Source organism: Sphaerodactylus townsendi, unplaced genomic scaffold (genome assembly GCF_021028975.2).
Source record: "Sphaerodactylus townsendi isolate TG3544 unplaced genomic scaffold, MPM_Stown_v2.3 scaffold_149, whole genome shotgun sequence".
In the NCBI taxonomy this organism is placed as follows: domain Eukaryota; kingdom Metazoa; phylum Chordata; class Lepidosauria; order Squamata; family Sphaerodactylidae; genus Sphaerodactylus; species Sphaerodactylus townsendi.
Genome location: NW_025950057.1, coordinates 1 through 19,532, shown reverse-complemented (window position 1 = coordinate 19,532; position 19,532 = coordinate 1). Strand labels below are relative to the sequence as shown.

The 19,532-nt window shown below is 46.2% G+C and overlaps 1 protein-coding gene across 1 annotated transcript; it reads left to right on the top strand.

The window, feature by feature from the left end:
* Positions 1 to 425: 425 nt before the first annotated feature.
* LOC125424924 (mitogen-activated protein kinase kinase kinase 3-like) lies at positions 426 to 16,560 on the top strand (the record flags this gene model as incomplete). The annotated part of the gene is made up of 12 exons (XM_048482359.1): positions 426 to 559; positions 2,068 to 2,141; positions 5,500 to 5,567; positions 7,219 to 7,226; positions 7,483 to 7,609; positions 7,759 to 7,816; positions 8,781 to 8,833; positions 9,212 to 9,360; positions 11,201 to 11,332; positions 11,641 to 11,770; positions 12,953 to 13,130; positions 14,528 to 16,560. Coding segments are annotated over 12 exons (1,340 nt in total), but the record flags the coding sequence as incomplete, so codon positions are not given.
* Positions 16,561 to 19,532: the final 2,972 nt, after the last annotated feature.

Here is a 19,532-nt window from a genome sequence, read left to right as displayed (position 1 = left end):
ACACACACACACACACACACACACACACACACACACACACACACACACACACACACACATACTGCCCCATCCCCTGAGGGCTCTGGGCGGTGAACAACAAAATAATATTATATAAACGGTAACAGCAACAAATAATTAATATAAATAACATCATTCAAACATAAAATTACAGCGTTCCACATAAACCACTTGGCGTCCAGCATTAAAACTGTCAATAAAACCCTCCCAGAGAGCATAACCAACAGCATCCCTCCATTCATCATTTGGGGTGCTTTCCCCACCTGCTGCTAGTTGTTTCACCTGCAGACACTAGTCTATGGCTGTTCCCTGCATAAAATCGGTCTCTTTTTGTCACCCATAGGACTTGCGCTTGGCATCTCTCGCACTCTGTCCCAGCAACGTCTCTCTCTCTCTCTCCCTTGCAGGCTCCCTGCACACAGGCCGGAGTTCTCCGCCCCCTGGGAGTGTCCCCGAAGAGCAGCAGCAGATCGCTCGCCAGGGCTCCTACACCAGCATCAACAGCGAAGGGGAGTTCATTCCAGAAACGATGGACCCAAATGTAAGCAGCGGTGGCTGAAGCTCAAAAATCAGACCCCGCTTGGGCTTGGCTTAGGGGAGATTGCAGACGTGTTGCCAGGGAGGAGTGAGTGGGTAGAGAATGCAGCCAGGAACCATGGAAGGACCCGACTGGGTACTTCTGGCTATAAGCCTCGTACTTTTTCTTGGGCCAGTTAATTTTCTCAGATCCTTCATACAGGGGATGTGTCCAGCTTCTTTCCAGCTGGATTAAGCTGCTTCCCAGTGATCCAAAGCAAGTCTATCCCTAGGGACACTTGGAACTAATTCAGGCATGCTCTGCCAGCCCTTCTTGACTGTACCGGCTCATTCTTGAGGTGGGCGGTTACAAGTGTAATGTTTCTTTGTATGGAAGTAAACAAAGTATGGGACATTGTGGGTTTTCCAGACTTTGTGGCCACAGTCTGGTAGGTTTTGCTCCTGACGTTTCGCTTGCATCTGTGCTGGCATCTTCAGAGGTATGTCATGGTATGCCCATCAGCTTCTGTGTCAGGCTATACAGGGAAGCCGTTGAAATCCACAAACACTGGGACAGTTTCGATAAAGGCCCTTTCTCCACTTACCTTTGTCCGAGGGTTGCTGCACGCAATTCCCAGCGCGCGCAATTCCCGGCGCGTGCCCCGGCTTCCCCACGACCCCGTGCTCTGCGCGGGGTCATCAAAAGGCGCCATTTCAAAAAGTGCCAGGAATTACGCGTGCCGAGGGGGCGCAAGAGAGGCACGTCGGGGAGGCTGCGTTCTCGCCGCCCCTGAAGTGGGGAGTGCAGCTGGACCCCGCGCTACTTGAGGAGAGTAGCGCGGGGCTTAAGGTAAGTGGGGAAAGGGCCAAAAAGGAAGAGAATCTAAAAATCAACAAAACCTGGCTACCTGTACTAAAAAAGCCACCAAAACAAAAACCAGAGACATTAAAATTTAACTGCAAATGAACTCCACCCAGACGCATGCCAGTGTTCCTCACCCCTCCTCCCACCTGTGAGATGGACAAAACATATAAGCCACCAAGGAAAACTCTGCAGAGGAAGGCAATGGCAAACCACCTCTGCTTCTCACATGCCTTGAAAGCCCCTTGCTGGGGTTGCCATAAATCTTGGATGGGTTACCACCAAGGAAGGCTCTGCAGAGGAAGGCAGCGGCAAACCACCTCTGCTTAATTGTTTGCCTTGAAAATCTTGTGGAGCTGCAGTAAATCAGCAGAGATTTTACAGCACTTTACACGCAAGATGCCATTGGGTGAAGGTAATAAACAAAGTGGCCTAGTGGTTGCAGAGACATTGGCTGTCTCTAGAGTAGAAAGACCACACACAGGGTGGGTTCTTTAACTCTTTTTTAAAATTGTGACAGGGGAGTCAAAAGTCACTCTGAGGGGTTTTTGGCAGGGGTCTAAGAACACAGATGTGCTTCTAGCTGTCAAAACGGGCTGTAATGATTTCTGATTTTTTTAATGAGTCTTTTCTTAATTATCTTCTCTTTTTTTTTACCCCGTTCTCATAAGGTGCTGGAGTCATTTATCAGCCCGGATGACTCTCTCTCAGGAAGTTGTCAATCTTTGGACAGATCCATAGACAGGTAAGCCAGGGGGATGAAAATATGAAATAAACAACATCTTTTTAAAAAATCTGTTCATGACATATCTTCCCCTGCCCTTCCTCCAAGAATATCAGGGTACTTGGTTGTTTCTTCTCCCAATTCATCCCATTTTTTCCTCATAACAACCCTGCAAGGTAGGCTAAACTGCTGGGCAATGTTTGATCCAGGGTCACCTGGTGAGCATCATTGCTATGCCCTTTATATCCAGGGTCAGCAGTGGCGTAGGAGGTTAAGAGCTCGTGTATCTAATCTGGAGGAACCGGGTTTGATTCCCAGCTCTGCCGCCTGAGCTGTGGAGGCTTGTCTGGGGAATTCAGATTAGCCTGTGCACTCCCACACACGCCAGCTGGGTGACCTTGGGCTAGTCACAGCTTCTCGGAGCTCTCTCAGCCCCACCCACCTCACAGGGTGTTTGTTGTGAGGGGGGAAGGGCAAGGAGATTGTCAGCCCCTTTGAGTCTCCTGCAGGAGAGAAAGGGGGGATATAAATCCAAACTCTTCTTCTCTTCTATATAGTCTTATTATTATTTTAATGCCATCTTTCTTTCAGCCTGGGCTCGAAGGCAGCTAACAATCAGTGAGACTCTATATTAAAAGCCATAACATTCGAAATTATCACTAGAATGTACAATAGAGCCCTTTTGTAATATGTATTAGGGCCTCCTCATTTTGACACACTCATATTTAAGATCAGCATTTGCAGGAAAAAGTTTCAATTCCCTCAGCACTGTTCTTTGTTGACATTCCTTTTTTCTAAACTCTCAGAAAACCGTCGTTTCATGTGGTGTGACATTACTGACGTTGAATAACAGCCAGCATGAATAATTCCCTCCTCCCTCTGAGATGAGAGAAAGGCTTGGGGCTTTGATTGTCTTCTCTGGTTACAGATTTCCTACCTTCACTAGATGTGGGTGGGCATAGATGTAACAGGGGAATTAAGCTCATTTTTTCATGAAAACCCATGATACCGAAAAACCATTTGGCAGCCAGATTGTCGCTGGGAGGGCAACCGGAGGAAAAAAAACATATTATACCCCAAAAGCTCAGCAATCAGGATAGATTTCGCCTTGCTCCTATAAAGCAGCAGAAACGTTTCTGGGGAGAATCTCTTTAAGGAAGGTTATTTTTTAAAAACAAAAGCGGGGGTGGGGGGGATCTTCTCCCTAATTAAATCTCAAGGGTTGGGGGCTAATCTTACCGGGAGTTCTAATCTGAATCTCCCCATCTGATGTTCATCAGTCTGTCCAGGTAGTTTCAGAGGGTAGCTGCGTTGGTCCGCAGAATGACAGTGAAGAGTCAATTCTGGTAGCACCTCAGAGACCAACAAGTTTTGGGGGGTGTAAATTTCGAGAGCGAACGTTTTCTTATCTGGCGAAGGGAGCTTCAGCTCTCAAAAACTTACACCCCGAAAAGCTTGTTGGTCTCGAAGGTGCTATTGGTCTAAAATCCTTAACAGCACTTCAAAATTAAATCAAAAGCTGATACCCTAAAAATCTAATTGTTCTTTGAAGGGCTCCTGGATCAGAGACGAACTGCCCTGTGAAATTAACATTAAATCCAGTGATTTCCTGTACACATCTGACCACAGCAGAAGCCCCAACGTGATTGAAAAAATGGCTGGAGTCATTGTAGGGCGATTTCGCACATGAGTAAAATAGGTTTGACCCAGTTCCCTGAGAAGGGTACTGACCTAGGTCGAAGCCATTGTTGTTCCCCACTGCAACCAGCTTGATCCCAGCTCGGAGGGCGGAATCATCCTGTGCCTCTTCGCCGCTCCGTTCCAATTGGCTACTGTTCTACGGCCATGTTCCATCTATCCCCACACACGTTATTAAAAAAAAACGGCCACAGGAATGGAGGGACAAAGGTGGCGTTTTTTGATTGGCCAGCTGTAGGCATGCCCGAAACACTCAGCTGTGATTGGCTGAATGGGGGACTCCTGGCACCAGAGATTCTGCACTTTACTGGTATCGAGCTGAGTTCGAGCATGGTTCCCTGACAAAGTAGTCGTTCTCAACTGGAGTCGGAAATTTGACCGCTACATGGGCGAAGCTGGTACAAAACCGCGTCGATCCCAGTGGTTGTGCGGAGCACTTAGGTCTAACGCAGGCAAGAATATGAACAGAGAATCAAGTCAAAGTCTAGTGGACGTGAATGAAAAGTGAAAGATTAATAAGGCTTGGTTTTTGCTTAGTATTGAGGTTGGGAAGGATTATGTCGACTTCTGAGCAGAATTTTCTTGCTTTGTTTCCAGTTCTTTGCACGTTTCCAGCAAGCCTGTATTTCTTCTTAAATGCGGGGAGTCAGTGTCTCTCCTGAGATCTACCAGCATGCATTTTAATTATGCTCTTGCTGATGTACAATAAATTTTGTCGGCATTTAAAAGGCACAAAAACAGTTCAGTTAAAAACCCGGAGAATTTTTTTTTAAGTCTTCCCTGGGGTGATGAACTGATTTTAAGGTAGGGAGCTCTTGAATCTTCCATCCCACTGACAAGACCTGCTCTTTGGTTCTTAGGTGCTCAGTCTAGAAAGGTAAAGGGGCCCACAGAAAGGCTCCGGATGAAAATCTCAAAAAAGCGGTCCATGTCACATGGGAGGAGGCACCATTTCAAGCAAGGGCTATAGTTAAAATTCAGGGTGTTTAAAGAATATTTGTATTAAAAGAATAAGAACATAAGAACAAGCCAGCTGGATCAGACCAGAGTCCATCTAGTCCAGCTCTCTGCTACTCGCAGTGGCCCACCAGGTGCCTTTGGGAGCTCACATGCAGGATGTGAAAGCAATGGCCTTCTGCAGCTGTTGCTCGAGAGCACCTGGACTGTTAAGGCATTTGCAATCTCAGATCAAGGGATCCAAGATTGGTAGCCATGAATGCGACTTCTCCTCCATAAATCTGTCCAAGCCTTTTAAAGCTATCCAGGTTGGTGGCCATCACCACACTCCTGTGGCATGTTATTCCAAACACCAATCACCGCGTTAGGTGAAGAAGTGTTTCCTTTTATTAGTCCTAATTCTTTACAGCATTTTCTTGAATGCCCCTAGTTCTAGGATTGTGAGAAAGGAGAAAAATTTCTCTCTGTCAACATTTTCTACCCCATGCATAATTTTATAAACTTCAATCATATCCCCCTCAGCAGTCTCCTCTCCAAACTAAAGAGTCCCAAACGCTGCAGCCTCTCCTCATAGGGAAGGTGCTCCAGTCCCTCAATCATCCTTGTTGCCCTTCTCTGCACTTTTTTTATCTCTTCAATATCCTTTTTGAGATGCAGTGACCAGAACTGGACACAGGCTGGGAGTATATTTCTGTGGAACTCTAACAGCGTTTCTCTCTCACAGCCCACGCCCTTTAGCAAACCCCTCCCAAGGAGGGACAAGCCAAACCAAAGACAGCCTGGATTGTTTAGGTAATGGAAACACAATGTGGTCATAGACCAGAAGAAGTCCCCTCCACGGAGGCTCTTGGGAGACTTTTGGTGTTGGATTCTTCAGTTCCATCCCTGTTTGAACTCTGGAAGTCTTGCCAACAAATCTTGTGATTGGCATCACCTTTGAGAAATGCTAAAAAGGTGGAGTTTGGGCACTGTGGGCGTTACATAACTTCACTTGCAGGGGTCAGAGAATAACCTTCGCACAGGGTACCTCATGTGACTGCAAAGTCCTACATGGGAATTACAAAGGAATTTTTTCCTTTGGCCTATGGTTTACTGTGAGCATACATGTGCAGTGAGGGTGAAATCATGGAAAGTGCATCATGGTTACAATGGAATGACCTCGACTATTAAAAATGAATACATGGCAAGAGGCCCAGAGGAAGAAAATATCTTTTGGGCCGATGCAGGGCTCTCGGAAACCGAGCTGTAAACTGAATTTGCAGCACCCAGCCCGTGTGGATTCATAGCGACCCCTATGGTTGCAATGTTAAATTGCTGCCCTTTAAAAGTTGTTTATTTATTAATAGAATTTATATCCCCCACTTTCTACTTAGGAAGCATGCCAGATGGTTTGCACCGAAACATGTTGCAGTAGCAGCAGACACATAGGTGATAAATAATGGAGCTAAGTTGATCACCCCAAAGGCATCAGATAAACAAAAAAAGGAAGGTATTGTCGAGAGGCTTTCGGCGGAATCACTGGGGTGCTGTGTGGTTTCGGGCTGTTTGGCCGTGTTCTAGCAGCATTCTCTCCTGGCGTTTCACCTGCATCTGTGGCACAGCATCTTCAAGAGGGATCTGATAGTTATCTGTGGCTGGCATCCTATCAGATCACTGAAGATACCAGCCACAGATCAACGTCAGGGGAAGAATGCTGCTAGAACAAGCCATACAGCCGGGAAACCACACAGCACCCCAAAGGGAAGAGCTTTGGTAAAAATCTCCTGCATCCATCCAAAAAAAAGGAGGCAGCTTAAGAAAGGCGGGAATCTTTGTACCACTGTTTGTCTGGCCAAATGTGGCGGAGATATTTGCTAGCCAATTATTAAACCACTGGCCTCAGTCCCTGGCTGGTTTCCCCCTGTTAGTATGCTCTTTGACATAGCTCCATCACTTCATGACTACATGCCAATTGGTGTTGAGTGCTTTCATGCTATATTGAGTTGGTTTGCTAAAACATTTACTTTGTTTTGTAGCCCTCTTTTCGGACTGAGCAGATGACCAAAATTTTAAAAGAGATTACAGGAATAATGCAGAACTAGTAAAAGACATAAACAGTGCAATAAAGTTGGTTTCGAGGTGAGATCCGCGATGCTTCGAATGGTTTCTGACAATATATGATGCAATTTATTTATTTATTTTATAATTAGTCTTGTATACCGCCCATCCCGAAGGAACTCTGGAAGTGATGAACAACTATGATAAAACCACAATAATTACAATACAAAAGCCGGATTATACGAGAAATCGGGGAGCAATGTGGTAAGACCAAGATTTTTCTTAAATTGATGCTAATATATAATTCGTGTTTGTTTTATCTTACCAGATTTACGATATCCCATTTTGTGACGAATCACGGGGAGGACCTTTGAACAACTATCACACCCTCTCCCAAATTACATAGGGACTATGGTAGCCGGTAAGACTATTTGAAAACCACGAGTGTTAGTGTAGGTAAAAGGCGCAGAGGGACGGGTATATGGGATACAGATGATCTATTGGAACTGGACTCAGAAGAGCTGTATTAGCAAAGCTCAAACGGTAGGGTTCCTCCCGACACAGTGCATGTTGAGATCGAAGAGATGTGTATCTAGGGAAGAACCGTGCAGAGCAAGGTTGTGCCACCGATCGCCTATAATTCCTCTCTCATCCTTCGTCACTCTCAAAGGCCATTAGGACCTTCCCGAGATTCGTCCCGGAGAATCTTTTTTCCAGCTTCGTGCCGTCCAGCGGATCGGAAGCTAGCGGAGATAACAAGCTCATCACGTTGCGGTATGAAGATGTGAGACGCGAGAGTGAGTGGCCATTAGCTCGCGACAAGACTTCAAAGGCCCTTCGTCTCTAAAGGCGAGAAACAGTATTAAGTGGTCTCCCGGTTGCTGCAGAAGGGGGGGGGTTGAGGAGATCGAGGAACAGATCTGAGCTGATTTCTTGCTGCCTGTAGTGCTGTATCTAAACTGCGTGGAAAGCCAGATCACCGATCTACAACTGGTGGGCCGGGGGTATCTGTGAAATTTGTTCAGGGTAGTTCGGGGTCTGCAACCTGCGGCTCTCAGATGTTCATGAACTACAATTCCCATAAGCCTTTGTCAGCCACTTGGCCATGCTGGCGAGAGAACTGATAAATAGCCAGTTCATGGCTTATCTGAAACACCACTGGAATTCAGACAATACAGTATAGAGCAAGAACAGTGAGAATAATCTAGGTCCGAGGTGTAAACTCATTTTGTTATGAGGGCTGGATATAACAGAAAAGTGACTAGGTTGGGCCAGGCTGGGGGATGGGGTGGCTTCCTCGGCTGGCCCCAGAATGGCACAGGGGAGAGGGGTGCCTGGGCTGGCAAACCCGCAGGGGTGGAGTCACTGCCTTGAAAAGTCTTATCAGCCGAGGCAACCTGTTCTCCCCCTGGAGAGCCAGTGTGGTGTAGTGATTAAAAGCAGGTGAACTATCATCTGGAGAACGGGGTTTGATTCCCCACTCCTCCACCTGAGTGTCAGAGGCCTATCTGGTAAGCCAGACGTGTTTCTGCACTCCCACATTCCTACTGGGTGAACTTTGGGCTAGTCACAGTTCTCTCTGAACTCTCTCAGCCTCAGCTACCTCACAAGGTGTCTGTTGTGGGGGAGAGGAAGGGAAAAGAGCTGGTAAGCCACCTTGAGTCTCCTTACAGGAGAGAATGGTGGGATATAAATCCAAACTCTTCTTCTCCTCCCCCCCGCCCCGCCACTTCACACCCAGCAGGTTTGTCAAGCCAGGCCGAATTGGGAGTGATTTTGCCTCAGCTGGCATGCAGGCCTGTTAATCCCTCTAAAGGGGACAGATTTCGCCTCCAGGCTACATGTTTGACATTCTTGATCTGGGATGCAAGTCCCAGCTCAAATCGCTTCTGCGATGCTGGATGTCCCATTTTGTTGAGTGTGCTGACTGAATCTGAGTTATCGGCCGAGTCCCTGTGACGGAGGCAGACTATCAATTAGGAGCTTTTCAATGAGGGCTAGAAACTTGGAAATGAGCGCCGGTATTCTGTGGTTTGTGAAGAATCTCCTGGGGAAAGGGGCAGAGTTAGCAGCAATTTGAAGGAGCAGCAGTGGGCATTAGAGGGTTAAGGCACCAGTGTATCTAATCTGGAGGAACCGGATTTGATTCTCCGCTCTGCCACCTGAGCTGTGGAGGCTTATCTGGGGAATTCAGATTAGCCTGCGCACTCCCACACATGCCAGCTGGGTGACCTTGGGTGAGTCACAGCTTCTCGGAGCTCTCTCAGCCCACCACCACCTCTGGGGTGTTTGTTGTGGGGAAGGGCAGAGATTGTTAGCCCCAGGTCTCCTGCAGGAGAGAAGGGGGGATGTAAATCCAAACTCGCCACTTCTTCACATGCTGGTTTCGCCTCACTTAGCGCTGCAGGCCCCAGTGAACTGGAGGCTGGGAAAGCTGCTGGGCCGGGGGGCCTTTGGAGAGGTTTATCTTTGCTACGATGTGGACACTGGCCGGGAACTCTCAGTGAAGCAGGTGCCCTTTGACCCCGACAGCCAAGAGACGAGCAAAGTGAGTATGAATGGCCTGGGCAAAACCGTGCATCTCCGATGCCCATGGAGTGCAAACATCCTCACCATGCAAATAGCGATTGCAGGGTGCTTTTAAAACATCACTTTGAGCTAGTGGGAGGCCTCTCACAATCATCACATTGCAAAACATTGCTGGTCTCTGTTTTGGTTTGTCCCTTCCAGGCACAGCCAGAACTGACAGTAGGTAGCTCTAGGAATTGCTGGAAACTCTATCATAAAACCGTAGAGTTGCCAGTGGTTCCTAGACCTTCCCATTGTCATTTCCAGTTGTTACTTCTCCCAGAAGTAACTCTCATTGTTACTTCTGGAAGTAAAGTTGTGATATCAACATTGCCAATGCCACATGCCCGCCATAACTCAGCCCCCAACCCTCCCACTAATTGCTAGGCAACTGTACTTTACTTTCTCTGGATTGGTTCAAACTCCAGGTTTATTACATGCTTTTCTTGTTACATGGAAGGTGCTGGAAACCGTCTCCTAGGGCAGTGGTGGCGAACCTTTGGCACTCCAGATGTTGTGGACAACAATTCCCATCAGCCCCTGCCAGCATGGCCAGTTGACAGCGGGGGCTGATGAAGTATGATCCAACATCTGTAAGGTCACTCCTCAGGAAAACCCCTAGTGACTTTAGGCAAATCTCATGGTCACAGGTGATTGGTGCTAAATCTGCATTTTTAAAATCTGAGCAGCATATGTTGTTTCTCTTCCCCTTTTTATCCTTCAAGTATACCATAGGTTGAGGCAAAGCAATAATTGGAGTCATCCATTGAGTTTTCCTTGGCAGAGTGAACTTGTTTGCTGCCGAGACTTCCCAACACTGCGTTCGGTGAATTTGGCTGACCTTTGGCACTCAGATGTTGGACCACAATTCCCATCAGCCCCTGGCGAAATGGATGATGGGAATTGTGAATTATAACATCTGGAATTATAAAGAACCGCTCCTGCAACTCTAGACTATTACTCTACTCATTACATCAGAATGGGGAATACTCTTTGAGGATAAAGAGTTTAAGAACTGGAAAATGCTTTGTGTGCTCAAAAGTCCCTTCAGCGTGACAGGAATATTCCTATTCCTGCAACTTTTAGATTTGGGCAGGAAATGAACTGGCAAGGTGTATGGTTGCTTAGCAACCTCTGTTGTGATTCCTTCTTCCATTTCATGGAGGGAGGTCTCAGAACGGTCTGGAGCACAGGTGTCAAACTCGCAGCCCTCCAGATGTTATGGACTACAGATCCCATCATCCCCTGCCAACGCCAATGCTGGCGGGGGGGATGACTGGATATAGTCCATCTGGAGAAACGGACCCCGACATATAATCTGGAGCAAAATGCAGGGGCCGGATAAGGAAAGACAGACAGAGGAGCCAATGAGAATCGACTTCTGCTTGACCTTTCGAATTGGGGCTCACGAGCCTTTTGGGATCGACACATTTTCACAGGCAGATTTTGTTGGCAACATGGAAGCAACCCAGTGCAATGTTTCCTCTGAGTGACTTCTCCGTTGAAAATGGCTGTCAGCTGCAATTAGGCAGAGAGCTTCATGCCTCTGCATGTATGAGCTGGACCTGTGTTGATCGATGGATCTCTGTTGGGGTTTTCAGCCGGGACAAAAAGAATCCACAAATCCATCCTTACTTCCAGGAGAAACTGCATTTACTCGTGCTTTGTTCTTCAGTGGGCTCAGGGTTACAATGATCTCGGTCCCAAGGAGATTTGGCTTTTGTTTGTTCTGAATCTGGCTGTACAGTACACCCTCCGGCAGCCAGCATTGTTAAAAAACCCCTTCTCATTCCTCCTTGGTTGTTTCTACCTTGTCACAGGAAGTGAACGCCTTAGAATGTGAGATCCAGCTGTTGAAAACCCTCCGCCATGAGCGGATAGTCCAGTATTACGGCTGCTTGCGAGACCCCGAGGAGAGGAAACTGTCCATCTTTGTGGAATACATGCCAGGGGTAAGTGGCCCTTTCCCCATATTGCGGTGGGACTGTACATGATATGTATTCCCAATGGAAAGTTCCAGCTTGTAAAAACGAGTCCTTAATGCAAGCCAGGCCAGACGAGGTGTGCACATAATCGTATGTGTGAGCCAGCCCAGAATTTTCTCCCCTCTCCTCCAAGTGGATGCAGGAATGACTCCCCTCCAAGAGTCCTCTAATCTGGCAGCCGATCATGCAGTGCTCTCTTGCATAAAGTTAAAGTAGGTGTCGCTGGAGTGTCTGTCTTGGTCAGATAATGAGGCCTTCTTATCCCACCCATTTAGGGCTCCATCAAAGACCAGCTGAAAGCGTACGGGGCTCTGACGGAGAACGTCACCCGGAGGTACACCAGACAGATCCTCCAAGGAGTTTTCTACCTGCATAGCAATATGATTGTACACAGAGATATTAAAGGTAGGTGGAGATCAGAAGGGGAACTTCTACCTGCATGGAGCATCTTTAGCAGTTGTGGCCCTACCAGCATCAAGGTGCTCAGCCTTTATGGAACCTGGAAGCAGTTTGGGAGGACCTATTGAAACCCACTAAGCAAAAAACAACAACAACCCACTAGTACAAAAGAAATATTTCCAGCAGCCATTGGCTAAGCTTTACCCCTGTTAGGCCAGTAACAGCTGCTTTAATGTCATGGAATGTTGACAGACATTCTAACAGCCAAGTGAAAAGAGTCAACTATATTATAGTCCAGGGGTGTCCAACGCTGGCGCTTCAGATGTTCATGGTCTACAATTCCCATCAACCTGTGCTGGCATGGCCAGATTTCGTATGCCTTTGGACTTCTAAACAGTGGTGGGATCCAAAAATTTTAGTAACAGGTTCCCATGGTGGTGGGATTCAAACAGTGGCGTAGCGCCAATGGGGCTGGGCGGGGCACAACGGGGGCATGGCCAGGCATTCCGGGGGCGGGGCATTAATAATTTCTCTGTTACTGTAAAAAACTCTTACTGAAAAAAAAAAGTTCCTAATTTCCAGCTGGTATCTTTCTGTCCATAATTTAAACTCATTATAGCAAGACCTATCGTCTACTGCCAACAGAAACAACTACTTCTCCTCTAATTGACTGCCTGTCAAATATTTGATACTTTCAAATACTTAATTTTGTATCTTGAAATCAAAAGAAGGATACTTTCCTTACACAAGGAACTTTACCATATTTCTAAAACATGTTTTTAAAACAGCCCAACAGAGAGAATTATCCCGTTTTCTACCTTCGCTAACCAGCCACATAGGAAACAACAGGACTTTATGATTTTTTGACCTAATGGAATTTCTAATGGAAAAGCAGACCCAATTAGTAACCCCCTCTCGGCACACACAAATAATTAGTAACCCACTCTCGGGAACTGGTGACAACCTGCTGGATCCCACCTCTGCTTCTAAACCATTCTCAGGGGCCACAGAGGGAGCAAATACACCCCTTTCTTTGGAAACTGATCCCCCCATTCCTAGAGTGTCTCTGTGGGAGGCATATATTTTCCCCACTCCTCAATTTCTAGAGGCCAGATAATATCTTGCTGTTGGAATATACCAGCCTCAGGGATTGCACTGATCTCTTCTGGGCTTTTCACTCCTCCTTAGGTGCCAACATTTTGAGGGATTCTTCTGGGAATGTGAAACTAGGAGATTTTGGTGCCAGCAAACGGATTCAGACAATCTGCATGTCTGGAACAGGGATGAAGTCCGTCACAGGGACTCCGTACTGGATGAGCCCTGAGGTGATCAGCGGGGAAGGATACGGAAGGAAGGCCGACATTTGGTAAGATGCCAGTCCCAAAAATGGATGTCTTAGGTTGGAAGAAGTCAGAAGGCCCAACTTCTACACTGTATGCACTAGGAATGTTTCCAATTGTTGATTGAATGAACAACACAATAATTATTGAAGTGGCAAGACATTAATCTTTGGGGTTTCTTCAGAGTTTCATTTCGTTTCATAACCTTTATTGGCATAAAGATCAAAATAGCAATTTTTTTCTCCAGAGTTACATGGGATTCTGTTAATGAAGAGCAGGTCTTCTGAGGGTCTTTGGCTCAAACATCTTCAAACTCTTTGAACTGTGAAGAAACAACCTGCCCCCTATATGGTTGCAAGCCAAAATGGGGAGGGAAAGAGGCAGTGATGGGATTCAAAAATTTTAGTAACAGGTTCCGATGGTGGTGGGATTCAAACAGTGGCGTAGCGCAGTGGGACTGGGCGGGGCACGACGGGGGCGTGGCCAGGCATTCAAGGGGTGGGGCATTCCTGGGCGGGGCTGTGGCAAGAACGCAGGGCACGCGCGCCCCAGGTGCAGTTCCCCTTCACCCCACCTCTAGATTCAACTAATGACTGTTTAACGTATTAAAAAGCAATATACCGAAAGGTAGTGTATCATTTCTTTTTTATATAATTATATTGATTGATTTTAAATAATAACATAAGTAAGTAGAGACACCAAAACTGTTTACAATTGTTAACATATTATAAACATATCTAATTGTCTATCTCTTTCAATCCCCCCACTAAAACATCCTATATTGCCTCCCTCCTTCCCATATTTCCCTCCCTCCCTACTTTCTACTTCCCCTTCAGATTCCTATAACTACTTTATCTATTCCACTTGATAGAAAACTAGCAGAGGGAGAGATCCAAAATCTAAAAGAGTAGTTTAAACTCCTCTCTTTCCAATATAAATTTCAAGGGGAAAAAAGAAAATTAAAAATCTTTACCTATAATACTTTCCCAACCTTTATACCAATGAACAAAAAAAATAGAATTACTATATATTGTATTATTTCATACAGTTCATACACACATGGGGGGGTGCCATGGGGGGCCGCAGGGGGAGATTTTGCATCTCCCACTTGACGAGATTTGTTGTACCCAGGGACAGAGATTACCCCCTTGTCCCTAGTGGAGTTAATCATTAATAACCGGTTCTCCGAACTGAGAAAATTTTAGTAACCGGTTCTACCGAATAGGTGCGAATAGGCTGCATCCCACCACTGGAAAGAGGTCTTGCTCTAGTAGCAGAAATTCCTTCAGTCAGTGGAGATTTCCCACAATATTGAAGTAAGGCATTTAGTATTCTGAAAAGCAACCTAGAAGCTGTTGTAAAGAATTGTGACTGAGGCACGAATTTTCCTAATTGGTTTCCCCCCGTCCCTCTTCTACCTCAGGAGCGTGGGCTGCACTGTGGTAGAGATGCTGACTGAGAAGCCACCCTGGGCGGAATTCGAGGCTATGGCCGCCATTTTCAAGATCGCAACACAGCCCACGAAACCTCAGCTTCCCGATGGTGTCTCGGACTGCTGCCGCAATTTCCTCAAGATAATCTTTGTGGAAGAGAAGCGGAGGCCCACGGCGGAAGAAATTCTGAGGCACTCTTTTGTGAACTTCAGCCTTTAGTTAGGCCTCCCTGCGTGAGGTGGGGCAAAAGCCAAAGGTCCACACAATAACTGTGGGGGTGAGCCAAGTAAAACAAACAAACATATGTCCGTGTAAATTCAGCCTCATCGGCTCACTTCCAGACATGCTGCATTGTTGCCAGTCAAGCCTTATTGAACAAGAGGCGGCCATCTTGCCTTTTCCTAAGCCGCACTTAACGGCCATCTTGGCTGTGGAGACTGATGAGTCTTTGAGATGGAGGGATTTGGGGAACTGAGATGATGATGCTTGCACTAGGATGAACTGCCTTGTGGCCACCGTAGGGTTGTCTCACTTGTGTAGCTTCCTCGTGAAGCCCTCGTGAGTTTGACCAGCCGCCAAAGAACAAAATGAAGGAAGTTAGCCACCATTTTGTCAGCCCCCCCCCCCCCCCGGTAATGTTTCTTTGGAGCTGCCAAATAGAGAGCCAAACTCATCGATGGAAGGACGGGTGTTAAAATGGAGTCCATTGTGATGTTGGAAGAGAAACTGCCGGAAGTCCAGTGCTCACAGAAGTGTCTCTGGCTGCCTAGTGGAAGCAGGAGAGCCAAGAACATTGCTTGTAGGTCACCGGCAGCAATTATGCTCACAGCAGTGATCAAATGTGAAGTGGTCACGCCAGAGACTTGACTGTGGATTAAGTTGAACAGAATATCGTAGAAAGGTAGACCTTGCAACGACCTTTGGGGGCTACCTATCCCTCTCGTGGTCTCGAAGTAGTATTGGTTTTATATGTGTATATATAACCCACAACAGAAATGTTTCTTTCATCTGTTGTTAGAAGTCCCCCACAATGGAGATGTTTGCCAGTCTCCCTCTGTGCAGGTGCCAAGGCTGAGGATATCTCAGAGGCTTTGATGATGCAAGAAGAGGGCTGGGCAACTTCTTCCAGGAACCAAGTGCCCAGACTGAGGGAAATCAGCGGGTCTGCTTATCTCTCTAACCCTCCTAGCACCCGGTTGACTCTTATTTCCAGACCAGGTCTCTATATGGCCTGTAGTGCTCTCCTTTGACCAGCAGGGAGCCAATACCTAACCCATAATGCTCTGAGATTGAGCCCTAGGCTGTTCAGTGTATTTTATTGTCTGAGTCCCTGTGTTCTGATACAGTCAGAGGTATGCCTTGCAAAACTTCCTATTCCAAGCAGGCCTTGCCCAGCATAATTACAAAGGTGGGGGTGCTAGCCCCCCTTCCCAGAGATGGGAGATCCCCCAACCTGACCCGCCACTGCCAACTAGCTCCTTGGTGGGAGACTTACTGGCAAGGAAAGTAGACTTAGGCCACTGTCACCAGTAATGTGACAATGTCACTCCCAGTATATACACTACGACATCATCATGTCATGAAGACACTCTGATATTTCAGCAAAACTCTATGGTAAAAGCCTTTTTTTTTAACCATAAAGTTTTTACCCTAATACCAGAGCAACACTGGGGACGCGATGATGTCACTTCCGGTGCATACCAGAAGTGATGTAATCACATTGTCAGTGATGACACCTCTTGCTCCTGGAGAATCTCCCCCCCCCCCCCAATACACCAGTTGGTCTCCTATACAAAAGACTTGTTTAAATGTTCAGATCTTTGGTTGGGTATCAGAGCCGGCTCACCATTCCGACAGCTTCTCAGGTGGTCAATTGAGGTGGGCTTCAGAATCCCTCGGGAGGAAGTGACAGGTGATATTCCTCCTTGGGAGATGAAATACTTTAAAGCCTCCCTGGATGGTATCACTTGTACCAGCATTACACATGCCCAGTAAGGAATTTAAAAATTCTTCGAACAGTCTCTACTTGGGGTGCTGTGTGGTTTCCGGGCTGTATGGCCGTGTTCTAGCAGCATTCTCTTCACTCTAATTCCTCAGCTCCACACAAACACAGGACAACTATAGACAATAGCAACCAAGGAAACAAAGTCCAGGATACTTCTATTCAGATGCATTCACCTATTGACCTTGCTATCTTCATTGTTACTCCCAGGCTACAGACTTCTTTGTGACTCACATACCAGGCTACTCTATTCAGAGGGCCTCACCTTTTGACCTCACAGTATATATACTCCATTTGCTTTCCATTCCCACTATCAGATCCTCTGAAAATGCCAGCCACAGATGCAGGCAAAACGTCAGGAGAGAATGCTGCTAGAACATGGCCATACAGTCCGGAAACCACACAGCACCCCAGTGATTCCGGCTGTGAAAGCCTTCGACAATACAGTCTCTACTTGGATCGTCTCTTCAAGGAAAAGATTTTCAGGAGCCCCATTGTGGGAACCATAATGTAAAGAGTGTCTTGATCTGGGAAGGAAGGAAGGGAGCCTCTCTACTACTGGCCAACCAGGGAAACTAAGCACTTCTGCAAAACCCCTGCTGGGTTGATGGATATAGCTGGCACTTTACACACACACAAATTATTAACAAACTTGTTTCTGTCCTTTACTGACGTTTGGAATGTGTCAATCAAGGCGAAGTTTAAATGAGTTTAGAATGCCTAACTATCGGCAGATGTGTGCGCAGTCTTTCACCTTTTCTCGTGTTGACTAAATCTGTGTTTTGTAAAAAAAAAAAAAATTACTCCTGTGCTTTGCTGGACTATCTTGAGTTTTCCTTTGTGGTTCCTTCCAAATATAGTTTTTCTGTTTTCGACAGCCCCAGGGCCTTGCCACAGATCAAATTATTCTCTTCCCCTTTCTCTGTTTAAATGTAAATAGGTGTGAATCAGGTGCCTTTGCTTCTATTTTGTCAAACTGAAGAAAACTGGGCAAAGCTAATGTACTGTATGTACTCTGTACATTTTTTTAAAAAAAAGGCTATGTAGTATATTTCAGACAGTAGGCTCCTAACGCATTGTGGAAATGGTTTTCCACCAAGATTTGTGACCTGATTCCAAGACATTGTGTATATGGATTGTGTATTTTGGTTTTCCTTGCATAGGAAAAAGGTTTAGGAACGATATTGTATATCATTGAATTCTATACAGGAGCCCTCGAACTGAGCTTGGTGTGCACCGTTTCTTGTGCGCGCTCGCGCTTCCGATTTAAACTGGTTCCAAGTTGCAGCTTTCTGGGGGAGTCCTGGGAATTTTGGCTCCCCCCTCCCCCCCCAAATACAGAGCTGTGAAGCGATCCAGACTTGTTCTCAGAACAGCCATTGGTTGGAAGCCATGACTGTTAAACCGGCTAAAAATGGGTTTAAATTCCTAATGAGGACATGCTGGTAGATCCATTAAGTTGAAAAGATCCAAAAAAAGATGCTTAGTCCCTTGCTGTCTGCCTGGATGGCCTCCAGGATATTTCAAACTGGAGGGCGAAGCCAAACGGGAGTTCTTCTCTTTTCACATTTTCATGGTAATCTCTAAAACCGGCGTAGGGCTTAGATCCCATGGAGATCCTCGGCTGACAGGAGGGATTTCTTTTAGGGAAATGGGACAGCCTCTAGTCAACTCCCAGCTGAAGTCTTAGAAGCAAGCCTTTATTGGCATAGACAGCAGTACAACAATAATAAAAACAGATTAAAAAGCATATACAATACAGGATATACATGTTAGGACGAAGGAAATCTACTGGCATTTAGTAATTTCCAGGAGAAAGTCTGCCACTATCATACAGAGAGAAGGATCAGGGTTGTCCAACAAGTAGTGTAATCTAATTAAATCAGGGAGATCTGGTAAATGTAAAGGAGTGAGATTCACATACTTGGATCTGATTTCCTTGAATCTGAGACAGTGAAGTAATTGGTGGGCCAGAGATTCAACTGAGCCATCGTTACATGGGCACAATCTTTTAGCCTTTTCTTGCTTATTAAATCTGCCATGTAACAAGGCAGAAGGCATAACATTAAACCTGGCGAGCATTATGGCTCTCCTTTGAACAGGGTTTACTAAGCAATACAGGTAGTGTGCCAAGTGGCCCCGTTCCCAGCTGAAGTCTAAACTCATCTCTGAAATGTTGATCCTGGGGTGCCGGGGGGCTCCCAAAAACAGCCCGATAGGGAAGGAGAAACCAGCAAAAAACACCCCTTGAGGAAATTCTCCGTGAGATCTCACTCTATAAGATCAAGCTTTCCACCTACAGCCAAGTCTCTTTAGATAAAATTAGGTTTCTCCCTCACTGCAGCTAGTATAAGAGGAGCAGATTTTTCCCCAGTAGTTTTTTTCTGGTAATGTAGATACTACATAACGATACCTTAGCTTTGGTTCTGAGAAAGCCAGTTCTCAAAGGACGCGAGGTTTGACTCTGGAATTAAACCAGATGGTTTTCTGTGAGAGTCTGGAGAGGCAGCTATGTAGATTTTTTTTTAAGCAAGGGGGGGAGGAAAAGGACATCTTGGAGCCAGTTATTAATGGGCTTTATTAGAAATTATGTTATTAAGTTCTGAAACTTGAAATACGGATGCCGTCCTTTATCCTACCAAAGCCTGACCACTTCTGCAGCATGTACTTAAATCTGGTGGAAACCTGTTATGGGATATGTATATTTTGTAATTTTTACAACAAACTAGTTGTTCTGACTGAAAAAAACATGTCCATACTCCCAAGAATCAGGCCAAACCAGTGATCTGGAAACTACCACTGGAACCAAAGACTTGTTTGTTCCCATTCTACTCAGAGATGTTGGATGCCTTCCTCTAGGCCAGGGGTCTCCAAACTATGGACCTCCAGATGTTCATGGACTGTGATTTACATCAGTTCTGCCAACTGACCTTGCTGGAGGGGGCCGATAGGAATTGTAGTCCATTAACATCTGGAGATAGCAATGGAACCAA